General features: G+C 41.5%; 1 protein-coding gene across 1 annotated transcript in view; it reads right to left on the reverse strand.

Moving 5' to 3' along the window:
* Window positions 1-264: 264 nt before the first annotated feature.
* LOC119904422 (protein FAM124A) overlaps window positions 265-17313 on the reverse strand; it is a 29130-nt gene continuing 12081 nt past the window's right edge. Inside the window, exons 3-4 of the mRNA XM_038721071.1 lie at window positions 8007-8773; window positions 265-1357 (exon numbers count right to left, since the gene is read on the reverse strand). Coding sequence (XP_038576999.1) covers window positions 548-1357; window positions 8007-8773 — 1577 coding nt within the window. The 3' untranslated portion in view covers window positions 265-547. The remainder of the gene's footprint in view (window positions 1358-8006; window positions 8774-17313) is intronic.

Genomic DNA, 17313 nt, shown 5'->3' on the forward strand with positions numbered 1-17313 from the left:
GCATTTAGTTGAAGTGTTTGGATGGCAGCTCAAATCACAACAGTTTTTACAACTTAAACACAACTGCAAGATAAAGAAATCCATAAACTGCAAGACCGAGCTATGAGTCAAACTTCAAGTTCCCAGCACTGCAAGTCATCTGCCTAACCCAGTTTAATTTATATTCTCACATTAATGCTCAAACCATAAATGCTGTTCAAATAAACACTTAAAAACGGAGAGTCAAGGATGGAAAGTTACATTATGGGTAATGTGTAGCACACGTGATGGAGAAAAACATTTATTGAATAGTGTCTGTACACAGTTATGTGATTGGTCCTTTAAACATGTAATTTCATTTACTTATATAACCTGACATTTACAAAGCTTAAATCTATATGAAAAATACATTCACAAATACAGGAGAACATCAAATACAGTTTGTGCTGAGCTCAAGTTTAAAGTCACTGTAATTTGTAGTTTTGCTATCAAACACCAGGGGGCAGGGTAGAGCTGTCTTGGTGGTCTTTACTGACCAGAGTGAATCCCCTCAGTTTATAACAATAGATCAAATGTAGAATTCTTGGTCTTCTTCTTCTACCTTGTCTGTCTCTTCAACTGGGACACTAATAATGCTGCAAGTGTCAGACTGGTTCATGGAAACATCGCTCAGGGATGGAGCAGCACTTGTGTTCCCACTGGTTCTTTGGATCTGTGACCCCTGGAAGTTAGAGGGAATGCTGTTGGTGATGAAGCTGTTAGGAGTCCGGCCCAATGTGGCTGCCCTGTAGGGGTCCTCTGGGATGCCAGGAGAGAGGGAGGATCTGATGTCTTCTGGCGGTGCCGACAACGGCCGAGAGGGTTGTGGGAGGCTGGATTTAATGTACGCAGACACCACACTAAGGTCCACACTGCTGCCTGGACCTACTTTGTTCCCTGTGTCCACATCCGTCTCCTCTGCTCCAATCAGAGCGTCTACGTTGAGCCGGAAGGGCGGGATGAGGGAGGAGCTCCTGTTAAGAGAGTGGCTCCTGTGATGGGGGCTGGGAGAAGGCCCAGGAGAGGAGCAGGTGGAGCGGGAGCTGGCTGAGCCCAGGTTGGGTAGAGAGAAGAGGGAGCCAGTCTGGTGACCCCTCCACTGGGTCCTCCAGCTATCCGGATGGTGCTGGTCAGCCCACTGCTCCTGCTCATCCGGCTCCTCATAGGCCAGAGGGGTAGTCTGGTGGACTCTGAGACGAGATGATGCCCGATGGTGGTGCCTACGATTCCTGTGCGAGGCAGCGCTACGGGTGAAGGTGGATGGAGCAGAGGCTGATTCAGTGACAGTGGATGATAGGTGGCAGTGATCTTGTAGGTGTTTGAAGTGCGCACCTTGGACCTGAGCAAGAAGGAAAAGAAAACCAATTAGAATATATACTGTACTGTAGAATGTGTGTTTACTGATATCAGACAGTCTGATTAGAAGTTTTATCAGTAACCCAAATCCTTCTGAAGGATAAACATCTTGCAAAGCACCAGCTTCAATATGTAAATAAATCTGTTTTCTAAGATATTCAATATATATTCAGTTATACAAGATATTCAGATATTTTAGTAAGAGGTTTGGGTGGCGATTCAGAGGTGGAACCAGGTTAGAGCTGACAAGAACAAGTGAATTATAATACTCACATCCCAAACATCATGCACAAAAACAAAACAAAAAGCACTGCAATATCTTTTTTTCCCTTCTTCTTTTGTTGGATTGGTGGAAAGGCACTTTGTATTCACTGCAAAACCATGTATATAAAATTAAACAGAATACACCCTTTTCACAGCAGACATTTTGGAAAAGCACAGGTGGAACTAATAACATTAACGTGTCCCAGTAAGCCATGACATTGACCCAGCATACAACATAGCAAAGCATAGCTAAATGGAATGCAGTTGTTGTTATTAATGTTATTGATTACACATTTGCTTTTCCTGTCATGACATGTCAGCCAGGAAAAAGGTCCATAATCTTATGGTGAAAGTATAGTAATGTATAAACGTATAGTTAAAGTATAGTTGACTTAATGCCGACTGCAGCACTACAAGAACTTTATTCTAAAAAATTCTGCAGAAAAAAAATTATTTTAAGAGGGCAGAGCTGTGGCACAGGGGCAGACTGGAGTTAAATTCAAAATTGCTATAAGTACACTGGCAACTCTTACTTGCACAAAGGCACCAATGATCAGCTGCCTCTGTAAAGGAGCTTTGAACATGGTCCATTTGGATTCCATTTTTCTCATCTCGCACTGGTCCTGCCTAGTTTTAGGAACTTTACTTTGCCAATATCAAGTCTTTTAAGTTCAGACAGTGTTATGTATTGGCCAGGTTTCTGATTACCCCAGATTTTGTTGTTTGATACTAGCAAATTTAAACATTTGTTGTTGCTCGAAGGTTCATTCTTGACCTTTGAAATAGCAGTTTGATACGAATCTTTCCTAAATATGTTGCTTGTTTGTTGAAGGGGACTATTCTTTGTATGCCCCGAAGAGGTAGTTAAATATGAGGTCACAGGGGTTCCAGAGAAAGGAGGTGCATATTCAAGACTATTAACATCTCCCTGTAGGGCTCTCATGCAACCAAGCACTGCTGCTGTACAGGCAGCAAAGACAAGGAGGAAGGAATACAAGGGAATCCTGGGTTTTACAAAAGTCCCACATGCCCCCTGTTCTCAGCCTGGCCACTTCATGAATCACACCAGCAGCTGGAGAATTCATAAGCATCCAGAGGAGCCCCATGTGTATCACCTCCATTTATGGACCAAAGCATCTCAAAACTCATAGGCAGCTGTTCAGAAAAACCTGCCATACCACAAATCTACATTCTGAATGTCATTTACAAAGTAACGGGTCTGGAAAAGCAAGAAACAATATGATAGATTCCCCTCTGATGCGATTTGTGGAAATGTTCTTTTTTTGAACATGCAAGGCAGCTGCAGCAGTATTCATTTCATTGCTCTGTCAGTTCAGTTTCTCGTCTATGTTTTCCTTCTCTGTAAGTACTGAAATGCACAGCTCCCTCCTCCTCTCAATGTTGATAGTTTCTCCATGTTTCTGTTCTCATGTCTGCTCTGTCATCTGGCTTTCCAACCAAACAATACAAGCAGAAGCAATAACTTTCCACACAGCAGCCTCAAGACAATTATTTCCAAGAGCATAGGGATTCAGGGGGGGTTCAGATTTCCATATGTTCACAATAAATATCATGGAAGAGAATGGAAGTAAATCTTAAAGTTTCCTCAGAGCAAGTGGGATGTACCACGTTCTCATGACAGACTAAAGTGCAGGAAACAACTGACGTCTGTATTTCTGACATATAATAATAAATATTCTTACTGATCATTGTGATTGTGAATTGAAATATTTATACAGTGCTTATAACTTCAAATTCAAATGTATTATAAAAGTTCATCATTTAGGGTTTACACAGAAAATATGTTTTCTATGTAAATTTGCTTGTTCATATGTGAGAGTTTGCTGCTTTTCTGTGTCTTCTTTGGTTTGCTTGTTGCAGACAATTGGATTAATTGATTAATCTGAATAACAATCGAGAAATTATTTTTCAATACATAGCTGGAATCATGAAAGCAATATAAAACCTAAAAAGTATGAAAGTAACCATAATAATTATAAGAAAGTAAAAAACAGCACAGCTGGAAACAACAGCAACATAATAGCTTGTACATCACAAAAAAACTAGCAATAGCAAATAACAAGACTGAGAGTCTACAGCCATGCCAGCCGCTCTGTGAGGGTGCATTTAAGCACAGTGGTGCTTTGAGCAAAATGCTAACGTGGGCATGCTAACATGGTCACAATGACAGTGCTAACATGCTGATTTATTCAGGTATAATATTTACCATGTTCACAATCTTAGTTTAGCATGTTTGCATGCTAACATTTGTTAATTCAGCATAACACGAAGTACAGCTGAGGCACCTGATGGGAATGCGACTTGTTTTGGAGGTTTCTGGTCATAAACCAAAGTATTGGTATATTTCAGTAATTCAAGGCAATCCATCCAATAGTAGAGATATCAAAAAACACAAATATCAGTCTCATGCTAGCACAAAAGGAAAAGTGACCAAAGTCAGTAGGATTCATTGTCTGGAGATCATGAATGTCTGCACAAGATTCCATGGCAATCCATCTAATAATTATTGAGACCTTTCACTCACTTCTGACAGACTGATGGACCATTGCAATCCGTAGAGCCGAAACAAACAGCACATTATGTAAAAGCTTATTCCAAAATAAACACTTTAAAACCTGAGCTAGAAACAAACTATCTGCAGGGCTAAGGTAAATTGATCCTTTCATATTAAGGAAAGGGTTATGGCTTAGTCGTGTAGTTGTGATGGTTAAAGCTACTATGTTCAATATTTTTATAACAACAGTGTATCAATGTCACATTCTGCCTGTCGGCTACATTAAGTTTAGCACATTAAGTTTTTGGTCAGTTGAGTTTCTGTTATCCTAGTCCCCTGTCTGAGTTTGTCTGCGTTGTCCTGTTTCTTGTCTCCCTTATCCACTCTGTGTTATTACTTCGGTCCCTGTTTGTTTTGTTGCTTACACCTTGCGTTAGACTCCCTGTTGCTGTCCTGTTTAGTTTAGACGTTAGTAGTTTAGCAGTTAGTCTATGTTTAGCCTTGTTTGTTCCATGGTTCATATGCATGTTCTGTTTTGCTCTCTTAGCATCTTTCCTGTCATGTATCTTAGGTTTAGTTCTGCATTTTAGTTCTGTGTCTTAGTTTATGTCTGTGTTTAGTGTCCAGTACCAAGGTTATGTCTGTTCCCCCTGCTGTCTCTCTGCCTCCCTGTCTCTCTGCTTCCCTGTCTCTCTGTTTCCCTGCTGTCTCTCTGCCTCCCTGTCTCTCTGTTTCCCCTGCTGTCTCTCTGCCTCCCTGTCTCTCTGTTTTCCTTGCTGTCACTCTGCCTGCCTGTCTCTGTTTCCCCTGCTGTCTCTCTGCCTCCCTGTCTCTCTGTTTCCCTTGCTGTCTCTCTGCCTCCCTGTCTCTCTGTTTCCCTTGCTGTCTCTCTGCCTGCCTGTCTCTGTTTCCCCTGCTGTCTCTCTGCCTCCCTGTCTCTCTGTTTCCCTTGCTGTCTCTCTGCCTGCCTGTCTCTGTTTCCCCTGCTGTCACCTGTGTTGCTCCCGCCACGCTTGTTAGTCCCTGGTGTATATATGTTTGGTTTTTCTGTTCAGTCCCCGTCCGGTCATTGCCATATGATGTGTGTTCTGTCTGTTGCTGCACTGCCAGTTCTGTCCTTGGATTTTGCCAGTTTGACACAATGCATTGTGTCAATGAGGGTCCTCACAAGAATGAGAGTACAAATGTGTCCGTATGTATGAAGACAAAAGTGAAAGAGTGTAACAAATCCCCAGTGTTTTCCTCTCTCCCAATGTCAATGTCTCTCCTCTCTTATTAACCAACTTTGTCCTCTTTTCTCTCTCCTCTGCAGTCTACTGCCTCCTGTTTATCCTTCTCTCACTCTCTTCACACTTTCTTAGTCACTTTTTCTTCCCTCTTAGCCATAAAGTGGTTGTGCGGCTGCATACTTATCTTCCACACAGGAAACAAAGAAGCAGTGAGTGTTGTCGCCCACTGTTGAGCACTGTGGTTTAAAACATGATGACACTTGAGGGAGGCCAAAGCAGGACGGGTTTGTGTGTGTGTATTGTTATCCCAAAGATGCTGCAGGTCAACGGCACACATTTGTTATTTACTGAAACTAATTCTGTGCATGTTTAGGGGGGAAAGCGTGCGTGCCTTCGTCTGCTAATGCATCATGACAGTATCTGTTCAGTTTTCCGTGAGGACAACATGCTACAATTCTGGTAAGCAGCCACAGCAGGGGGTGCTGGGTAATGAGGTTGTTGACATGGCAATGATCAGACCCTTACTCTAAGCTTTAGTTTTGTTGGGATGAGCACGGTCAGCCAGAGATCTGACCTTGGCAAGCCAAAAACACCACAAATGAACACTAATCCTCAACTACAAGTTACTGCAGAAGCAAGAAAATGTATGACTGAAGTTAATAAATGTTAACTTAAATTAAAAAATGTCAAAGCCGAAATGATTAGTTGATAGAAAATTAAAATAACAGCTTCATAAATAATCTTGATGGCACACTGACTTGTAATAGGGAGAAAGGCATCTCTGCCATTGCCACGCCGGGCCTGGAGTATGAGTGGCTATTTTCTCTCACATACACATAAAATCATTCACATACTATACTGAGAACCTCACACATACACATGCTCTGTATTCTAAAGATGGATGTCATGGCAGACGTGTACAGCTGTCCTTATTTACGACAGCGGTGAATTACACTCTGAAAATGTAGGGGTGCCAAGTCGCAAAAACACCAAATCTTTCATAATGTTGCTTTAACCTTTTTTTTTTTTTTTTTTTTAAACTATTTTGATAATCAATCAATCAATTGTTCATTTCTGTAGCCACATTGTCAGGTGACTGACATTTGGATCACTTCCAAGGCTTGGATGGAAATGAAACTCAGTTAAATGAATATAAAACTTGAATAACTGTGTTAGAATGATTATTTGACAAAAACCCAAGATACACCCCTATGTACAGTCAACGAAGACTCCCTTGGTGCACTTTACTATGAAACATCCAATCATAAAGCTTCAAATTCTCAAGCTGCTAGTGGAGAGCTAAAGCACTTCATAGAAACCTGGTAAAACAATCAGTCATATCAGCAGTTTAAATCCGTCCGCTTTCAGATTCGGGTTGGATTAATTTGGCAGCTGTGGTGCAGTGTTTAGTTTCCAATTGTGACACTGAAACAATGTTTTCTACGTATGGTTTGGTATTATAATATTTAGAGCCATCAGCCATATCAAACTGAAAAAAACACTATTTCCTCAGAAAAGAAGCTGAAATAATTAAACTGTGTTTCTGGGTCAATGAACACTAGGGATATCATTAAAGAACACTTCCAGAACTACTACAGAACATACTACCACGACTCTGCAACTCAATACACGAAGTATTTTTAGAGGATTAGTTTGACATTTTGGGGTAACCATATTTCAAACTTCTTAGCACAAGACATGAAACTCTATCTGCTAACCACTTCCTGGTGTCAGTCATGACACATTGTAATGCAGCGTGTTACAGTGCGACCACATGACTTTAGGCCAGGTGGCAGTTAAGCATCATGCATATGGTCCATTGTCATGATAGATTAGCTTGTTGTTTCCCTCAGTGCTGTTTCACTCCCACTAATGACCTGCTGCTTAATCGGCTTTAACTTTCAAAACTACTTATCTGCCACTGCCTGGACACACATCCCCAATGAAACCGATACCCTCCAAACAAGGACCATTTTGTGTGTGTGCGTGCGTTCATTCACACACGTTTGCTAGTGATATACATCTTTGTTTGATCATTTTTGAACAGTTAGATGTGTGCACACTTTTGACAGTCTGGATGAAGGATGGATGAACATACATTTATGGTTGGATGGATACAAATTTAGGAGACGCTATGGTGCTTTGTCTGCTGTATGAGTTTGTTATTTTTGGCTGCAGAATTTGTTTTACACCCATTTTCCTTCAGTTCTCTCTCGCTCTGCTTCTCTTGTTCTTTCACCCAAGACACTGACTTTTCCCTCTGTTTTTCTTATACACATTTATGAACACAGATATAGAATAAGTAAACAGGCCTTCTTTCTGTAATTCTGTCCTGCAACCTGGTGACTACAGTGCTCTGACTGAGAAAAGAGCTTCACTTGTTATTGTAATAACAGAAATTGATATAGTGACAGATTTGTCTTGATCCAAGGAAATCAGGGAAAAATTATTTTATTTCTAAGCCTTATGTTTCAGGAGTTACGAGCAAAAGGTTAAAGTGCTTTCAAAAGGCCACATGTTACTATATAGTGTATTATACTGTATTTGTCACTCGAAAATTCAAAAATGGAGAATGGATTTATTTGGTGCAGGTATAAACTGGCACCAACAGAAAGTACTCTCACCTGCAGCAAGATCTTATTTCCATCGTAGTCCTCTGTCTGCCAGCGGACCTCACTGATAGGGCTGCAGGGGTGTGGCAGCAGGGGCACCAGTGCCCCGACATCTCGTACCCTCACCTCCATCACTGCCGAGTCCAGCACCACTGGACTCTGACCTCGTGGGAGCCTCTTAAAAGACAGCTGGATCTCCATTTCTGGGTTGGAGTACACCACAAAGAAGCAAAAATCCTCCTTCTTCTGTGCTACCCTCCTCTGAAGCAGCAGCTTGTAAAGCCGCACCATGTAGACATAGTTTTCATGCCGGCAATAAACAGTGAATCGCACGATTTCTTTCCCATAATGGACCTGCCGCACCGCCCAGAGCGGCGTGCCAGGAGACAGAGTGAAAAAGTCCTGACTGCATGGTGTCAGCGGTAGCATCCGCCGGCTATTGCTGACTTTTTCAGTGTGGTGGTAGCGCCAAGGTGGCCTCTGCAGAGTGCGGTGCAGCATCAGTATCTGTTCCTCGCCACCGTATGCCTCCTGGAAGAATAGGATAACTGCTAGGGCCGGCTGGCAGGCTGCAGTCGGGCTGCCATTTTGATGGTGCTTAGGCCAGTGCCGCTGGCAGACGGAGGCCCGCTCTGAGACTCGGAAGAGCTGCAGCTCAGGGTGAACCCACGCCAGCACAGCATCAGCAGCGCGCTGCAGGAACTTGCCCTGACCAGGGTCGGCAATGAGGTGGATGCTGACGAGGAAGGGATCCTGGAACTCGCCCATGGATAACTCACCTCCACATACAACAGCATCAAGACAAGACAAGAGAGGGTAGAAAGGGCAAGAAGAGAAATAGGATGAGAAAGACATGGGGAAGAAGAGATTAAATTACAATCTGCTTGTTGAATTTGAAAAACACTAGACACTGTCTGTGAAGGTTCTCAGTCATTCAGGTCATAGTTACCAAAGGAAGGTTAAAATCAGGGTTGGCTCGAACAACCATAACAACTCTCGTTACAACATCCAGGAGCACTAACAAAGCAGTGGTATTGATCATCTTTGACAAGACCCCACAGAGATAAAATGGCTGAGTTAGCTGTAAAAATAGATGAGTCAGGCGGAACTGTCTCTTGGATGAGGGACGAAACGTCTTTGAGTATCTTCAACCAAGTCCAGTTCCTTCATTTTAACCTTCCTTGGAAAACTAGACATTATTACAGACATACAAAGAAACCATGCTGCCTGTAAACAAAACATTATAGTTTAAAATTTAACATCAATAGTTTCAGAATGAAATCTGTACATGGCACCTACAGTGTGGTTAATGTTTAAAGAGAGATACCAAGTGATATCCCGATATATCTCTCAATGCCATCCTACTTTCTCCCAATTTCTATCTGTCCCCCCCCCCCCTTGCCCTCGCTCCCCTCTCCTTTCCACCAGACCCATGTGGAGCACGGCTCCTCTGTGGAGGCTCATTAGTGCCATTAGGAGGTCATTACTGAAGCCCGGAGGAATGTTCCAGACCACAGCAGGAGCTATGCATTCAGGTGTATCCTTCTGCTGAACCCCTGACCTGGAAAAGCATGGGACCCTGGCACAGGTACTACCACTGCAATGTTCATATTTAGCCGGTGTTTTCATTCTTGAAAGTTACATGTACAAACACACACTGTATCTCCTCATCTCCATGTTCTCTCATTCTTTCTTTTTGGAGCACTTTTTCTATGGTCTTTATCTGACTTCTCAGGGGACTTGTCCCATTTCGTCTCTGCTTTGAGGCAGTTTGGGAAAGGACACACAGCCTTCTTGTCCCTGGCACAGCAGACTGTGTGGCTGTTGCCAGAATCCCTCCATGAAACAGAGAGGCCAAACAGGGGCAGGTTCAGTCTCAAGAGTACCGTTGGCCTTTGCAAAGGAAGAGTTTCTACTTGACCAAAGAGATGACATTTTCTAAATGTTAAGCTCAGGTTACAAGGAAACATTGCTTAAAGGTGGCCATTAGAGAAGCAACATCATGGTCAGCTCAGGGCCCAGAATGATAAACAAACAGTTTGATATACAAATATTTTTAATATTTAAAACAGTGTGATGGCTGGTATAAAATCTGCAAAAACAATGTTTTAAAATTTTGACAATTAAACTTAGTTTTGTCTTCTTGTTATGTATATTGTTTCTTTTTGGGTGTAAAATGAAAACTGGAGAATCTCTATAAAGTTCTTTCACTCCACAATGCAGGATGTCTTTGTCAAATGTCTCAACATGTTGGAGTGACACAAACAAAACAAGTCATCAAAGACCCTGATTTTATATTTCTGGTCAAGAAAATCGTCATGTTAACATTTTCAACTGAGACCACAGAAAGTGTGGAGTTTATAATTATATAATTTAATTGCCTTCTCTGGCTTTTAATGTCTGTAAATAAAAACAACAAGCACCGTTTGGAAGCCAGACCTTTGAAATAAATGAGACGGGTATGGCAGCAGCCTGGAGCCTCCCGTCTCATGCCCTCTCGTCTGGTGCCTATTGCTAATTTCTACATTTCAAAATAAAAGCTTCCGTCTTGTTCCCTATTTCTACCTCGTTCTTTGGTGTTTTTGAACTGATAAATGAAGACTGTCATGCTAATGATAGTGCTATTATAATGCTGTTCCAGCAATCTGGTAGAAAGATAGTTTTAAACGTAGTTTCAAGTGTCAAAATGGAAATTGCGAATTATGTGTGTTACACACTCCTGCACAGTAGATGGCGGTATGCACCTAAACGTCGGAGTCACGGGTGAGTTCATTCATGCAATCAATTAAAAACGTATAAACTCTTAAATTATGATTTTGGCCATAGATATACTTTGCATATTTCTGGGTGTTATTGTTGTGTCCCTGACGTTAACGTATTTGATGAAACCTGTGATGACTTTAACACTTTAAACTGCAACAGCGTTTCAATTAGACGTTTGTTAACGAATATTAGTTCACCACTAATAACTTATTACCTATAGCAATTTATAATAACAGACTTTAGTGGTTTCTTTCTTTGATTTTACCTAAGGAACACATCAGTGTCAAAAATAACACATGCATAGGGCTCTATATTGTTTCCACACTTAATAGGGAAATCGTAGTAGTAAAGTAAGAAGTATTTTATTCATTCGCATGATTGCTGTAACTATTCGGTTCAAAAACATCAAAGTATTTGCAATCTTGAAACCCATTGTCTAAGTTTTTAAAAAGATAATAAAATGCTAATCTATAGTGCTCCGAGACTGATAAAAAGCTAAATCGATGATAGCCGATCGGTTTCCAGACCGTATTTCAGCCAAAGCTACTACTACAAGCAAACCAGAATGCTTTGGATACCAAAATCTTGTTCCTTGCCCACAGATTGTGCCTTCTTATGCAGATATCTGTTTATAAAGATTAGGTCAAATGCAATCAAATCCGAAACCTAACACAACATGTCCTCATGTGGTTCAGTTTGTCTGAAGAGATAAATACAGCAAGATCAAGTAAGATCTTTGTAGGATTAAGCTGGATGCCAGGGCACAGACGTCCTGACACACACACACACACACGCACGCATGCACGCACGCACGCACGCACACACACACACACGCACGCACGCACTGGGCACCACACTCATAATCGTCTGCCTCATCCCATTAGAATAAATGTCTCTCTCCCTGGCATGTAGCTGGCATAAAGACACCAAACATGATACGTGATCACATTGTACTGTCACACAGATAGCTTGATTTCTCTACAGTAACTCCAACTTCAGGAGTTAGAACCTGAAACGGGAATAGAGACCTTTGTCCAAATTGTACAAAAATACAGCAAACACAGCAGAAAATAAATAAGGAGGTATCATCAATTACTCTTGCTTTGGTTCTCTTCCTTTAAATCTCCGTTTCTTGCTCTTACATTTTCATTCCACTTGTTTTATTTGTCTGTTTTTTCATGTGGTATTTTCTTTCCCCGCCTCTCTCCTCCTCCTCCTCCTTCTTCATCTCCTGTCTCCTCATCATCCAAAGTTCTTAGGAGTCGGCACCTAAAATTACTTGGGGATTAAAGAAGAGTCTAAGTTTGGGTCAGGATCGAGGCCACAGACAGGCTCCCACACACACCGAGGGCCATGCACTCGTTTATTTCTGTCTGATCGCATTAGATCCGGTATATACAGTATCTCCTGGGCATCTAACTGATATTTAGACAAAAAACTGTTTGAAACACGTGGATGATTAGTTTCCAATTATATATTTCAAATCCTAGCCAGGCACTCAAACCTGAGAATTTCACCCTTCATTCGCCTTCAAGAACGCTAATTAATGCTTTTAAAGGCACACATGCAGCAAAACCAACTACACAATACATTCTGAGGACCAGTTGACTTATGTCTGTAGCACTGGTTGTTTTTCAAGTACCAGAAGTTGTTACAGGCTTGGTCATAATCAGGTTTATCATTAATACTCCAACAGTCCAATACTGTATATTGGTGCAGCACTGGCAAAATCAATCAGAGCTGCACAGTGTTGGCCAATCAAAATACCTGTAAGCATCCATGGCAACATTTCATAGTATTTAACTTTATTTCTTTGTTTGATATGTCTTTTTTTAGGCATTTAAATTCTTCAATACCATGATACAGTTTATCAGCAGAATGATATATGTTGAAATCATATGTTGGTTCTGCTGCATTTTTGTTGCATGTTAACACTATTAGTTGAAATACTTGTTGTTTCTAGTGTAAACTGTTATACTTATGTTAAACAGTCATTTTTCAGTTTATTAGGTTCAACAGCACCACCAACTACATCCTCCAAAATGTTTATAAAGTTGACTATCCCCCGGCTTGACTCCCGTGTTCCTGCTCAACACCTTCTGCTACAACTATTGTTACTAGTCCTATTGCTATTATTGTTATTATAATCATTAACATTACGATTATTATCATTTACACTACTATAAATTGCTCTACCATTTTTCATTTAGTCTATAGCAACATCACCTTTACTGTCTGTACCTCTGTGTGTATATTGTGTAGGCTGCCTCCCTCCCCTCTCTCTCTCCTTCCATCCCTCTCTCTCTTTCTCTCTGTTCCTCTCTTGCCCTCTCTCTCTCTCGCTCTCTCTCTCTCCTTCACCCCCAACCAGTCAAGGCAGATGGCCGCCCACCCTGAGCCATGGTTCTGCTCGAGGTTTCTGCCTCTTCAACGGAAGTTTTTCCTTGCCTCTGTCGCCTAGTGCTTGCTCTTGGTGGGAACTGTTGGGCTTCTGTAAATAGCATCACAGAGTACGGTCTAGACCTGCTCTTTTATGAAAAGCGCTCTGTGATAACTGTTGTTGTGATTTGGCGCTATACAAATAAAATTGAATTGAACTGAATCAACTCCTCTCTAAAAAAAGTAGTGACGATAGGATTTATTGCAGCACTGTTGCATTAGACTGCATTCCTTTCAGCTAGGTGTACATCCTCAACTAGCAACAGAGTCTTAGTTTGCCTTTATTTTTTTTTCTTTCCCCAAACCCTAGCTTCCTTGCTGTGTCAGATTTTTCTCATTCGTTTTCATCAAACGACCTTCAGGCCTTTGCCAGGCATTTGTAAAAATGTATTTGTTTGTATCCAACGAAGGTTAAAATGAAGGGCAACTGGACTTGGTTGAAGCTACTGGAAGACGTTTCGTCCCTTATCCAAAGGACTTCTTCAGTTCTGACTGACTGGCAGGGAAACTCAGCTATTTAACCTCAGTGGGGTCGTTATCTCTGAGTTTCTCTGATACTCCAGACACATATGGAATCACAATGTTGTTGCGTTTGACCTTCTTTTCCTCCTCCCCTGTAGTTTTGTTCTTCTTGGATTTTGTGGCTGTCTTCACAAAAGCCCATACATGTATGGGCTTTTGTGAAGACAGACAAATTTTGTGATTCCATATGTGTCTGGAGTATCAGAGAAACTCAGGAGGATTTTTAACAAACATAACATCCCTGTGTTTTTTAAACCCAAGAACACACTAAGACAGATGCTGGTACACCCCAAAGACCGCACACCCAAACACAAGAAAAGCAATCTAGTGTATGCGGTCCAATGCAGTGAGGAATGCAAAGACCTGTATATTGGGGAGACTAAACAACCACTACACAAACGCATGGCTCAACACAGAAGGGCCAACTCCTCAGGTCAAGACTCTGCTGTCTACTTACATCTGAAGGACAGAGGACACTCGTTTGAGGACCACCAGGTGCACATTTTAGACAGAGAAGATGGATGGTTTGAAAGAGGTGTCAAGGAAGCCATCTACACCAGGGTTGAGAAGCCGTCATTGAACAGGGGAGGGGGTCTACGCCACCACTTATCCCCCACTTACAATACTGTCCTTTCATCACTTCCCAGGAAACTCAACAAACGTAACCCATTGGCCTCAGGTGAAGATACCAACGATGGTCGTTCAGTCTTGGCCACAGGTAGTCTCAACGACTGTAACGACTGTCGTCACAGCAACAAGGAACACTAACGAACCAGCGGTATCGATGACCCGAGATAACGACCCCACTGAGGTTAAATAGCTGAGTTTCCCTGCCAGTCAGTCAGAACTGAAGAAGTCCTTTGGATAAGGGACGAAACGTCTTCCAGTAGCTTCAACCAAGTCCAGTTGCCCTTCATTTTAACCTTCGTTGGATAACTATGACCTGGATGACTGAAAATCTTCATAGACGTATTTGTTTGTAGTTGACTAACCTCAATGAATAAAGGTTCAATAAATGCATACATGAGCAATTTTAAGTCATTTAAAGGTTAAGAAATCAACATAGTGAGTGGTTTATTGTAAGATTAGTTTAAAAATCTAAATTCAGTAGATTCACAAATGCATTTCTTGTCACAAATTCACTCAACAGCCACATACACAAGGTACTGAGTTGTGTTTTTTTTGGTACACGCAATACAACTCAATACCTTGTGCATTCATGCTGATGTTTTCCTCTAGCAATAAAGGATAATGAGAAGAATAAATTAGAGATTAAGTCACCCCAATCCTGTGAAGGGAATGAAGGGGGTTTGTGTAAAGCTCTGGAGGAGTGTGTCTAAGCTCTTAATCCACTTGAGTCTTCAAGCTGAAGGTGATGCTCTGACTTGACAGACTACATACACACTCATGCATGTACACAACCATCCTCAACACACACAAAATCAATTTGCACATTTCTAGACAGGCCTGTCTTTTCTAATACTCACAGACTTTTACCTTCGCTCTGTGTTGCAGTGCTAACCGGCAGCACATGTTCACGTGACGTAAGATAAAACAACACGCCTTCTAGTGGCCCCTGCACATATGACAGTGATTAGCAGCAAAAACTCAACTAAGGCCTCTGTGTGTGTGTGTGTGTGTATAGTACTGCAGTCACAGCTTTAGCTAGCTTGGCCCTCAGTGTAAGTCAAAACAACTGAAAAAGGAAATTCAAGATGGGGGCCCCTTTTTGTCATCTGGTAAAAAGACAGAAAAAACAGCTTCCAACACTGACTGGTGCCAAAGAAATTTAAATGTAAAGTCAGTCCAGTAAAACCTTAACTACTCACTTATAATTGTTTCAAAATGTCAGACCAGAGGTTTTACCCTGATTCAGGTTAGTTCCTTTGTGAAACTAACTGTATGTGGGACATGTTATGTACTTAATGCAGCAATAACAGATTTTTTTTGGTGACTTGGAAGTAGCAGAAACAAGTTATGAACACAACACTGACATACAGTATCACCTTTAAAGTTTAAATAGTTTCTTATTTACACATCCAGCAGATACAGAGCAATATTAGCATTAATTTGAAATTGTGTTTCTGGCCAATTTTTAATGTCTTTTGGGTTTTTAGAACTGTTTCACTGCAACACTGATGACGGTACTATGAGTGATGAGAGGGAACCATAACAGTAAAGTTGTGGGTTGGCTAATAAGAGCTAAACAGAGAAAAACACCAGCAGCAGCATAAAAATACCAACATTTAACAAGAAGCCTCTGAGTTCTCGCTCCTGATCCTGCACCTTCAAATGTGTTTTTTGGGGAGGGATCCACTGGGGTGCAACCAGACATCATTAGACTGAATATAAATTTAACCTGGCCAAGCTATGGTCCTGGTAGGTCCCAGGCTATGGTCCCAGGTCAGGTCTTGGTTACAATGAACCAAGTGGACCTGTGAAAATATTTAACTTTATTTGTATCGCACTTTTCAATACAGGTAACAAAGTGCCTTATGGCAAGTCGAACAAAAATCAGTAACAGACAGAGTGGTGGAAGTGGAGCCATAGTGGTTCAAAATCAATAAATAAAACAAATCAATATACAAATAAAATAAACAAATCAATATACAAATATGTAATAAAAACATAAATATGCAGCACACTTTGAAAGGTTTTTGTATAAATGTGTATTAAGAAGTGAGATAAAACCAGGAACAGACTCTGCGAGCTCTGTTCTCCTCTGGGGGACTGTTCCAGAGTGTTTGGGCCCTGACTAAAAAGGCCCTGTCTCCTTTTGGTATTCATGATGTGCTGGAGTGCAGAGCCAAAACAACAAAACATATTTCATTGTGCAACTATTTACAGACTGCGCTGAATGTGCACTCAGTGAGCACACACTCTCTAAGTCATTATCATGAAGGGCCCGCAACAAGACTGACAGACAAAACTGTTTCAATGAAACCATTAACAAGCAGCTGACTGCAGCTGACTGCAGCATATTTAGCTGCGATCACGGCCTCGTAGTCCAAACCTCAATTTGGAAAACGCACATTTGGTAACACTTAATCCAAGCTGCCTTATGGCAGAGCCTGGATCTCATACGCAACATTCAACTAGGGAGAAAGCAATGGGTTGTGTGTCTTGTGTGTATGCGCTGAGCAATTACGGGTCCTTGATCCATCAGGTGCTATTCAAACCGATTGTACTGAAAGTGCCTTGGCTGACATCACTGCAACAGGTTTGGCATGTAAAAGGATACTCAGCACTGTCCTTCTAACACAGACAAGTGCGTCATCTTCCCGTGTCTGAGCTGATGAAAGGCAAAGAGGTAGTAAGCACTTTAACAAATGAGGCTGTAATAGACACTACACTCTGTGTTACACACAAAGACAAGCAGAAGGTTGATCTCAGAACTAAAGTTGATACTGATACTGAAATTTGAGAGTAAAAAATACATAAAGCAACATTATCTTATAATCTTATCTTAGAAATATAGAGTTGTGACTTTAAGGGCTTATGGCGTGGCTTTGCAGCCTCTGTACTGTAAGTACAAGTCGGGGCTATGGCGGCCACAAAGATGGGGTGGGGACAGGAAAAATTGTGATTGGCGGCT

The sequence above is a fragment of the Micropterus salmoides genome, unplaced genomic scaffold (assembly GCF_014851395.1).
Source record: "Micropterus salmoides isolate LMB-PRFRI ecotype aquatic unplaced genomic scaffold, ASM1485139v1 Ms_hic_scaffold_15, whole genome shotgun sequence".
In the NCBI taxonomy this organism is placed as follows: domain Eukaryota; kingdom Metazoa; phylum Chordata; class Actinopteri; order Centrarchiformes; family Centrarchidae; genus Micropterus; species Micropterus salmoides.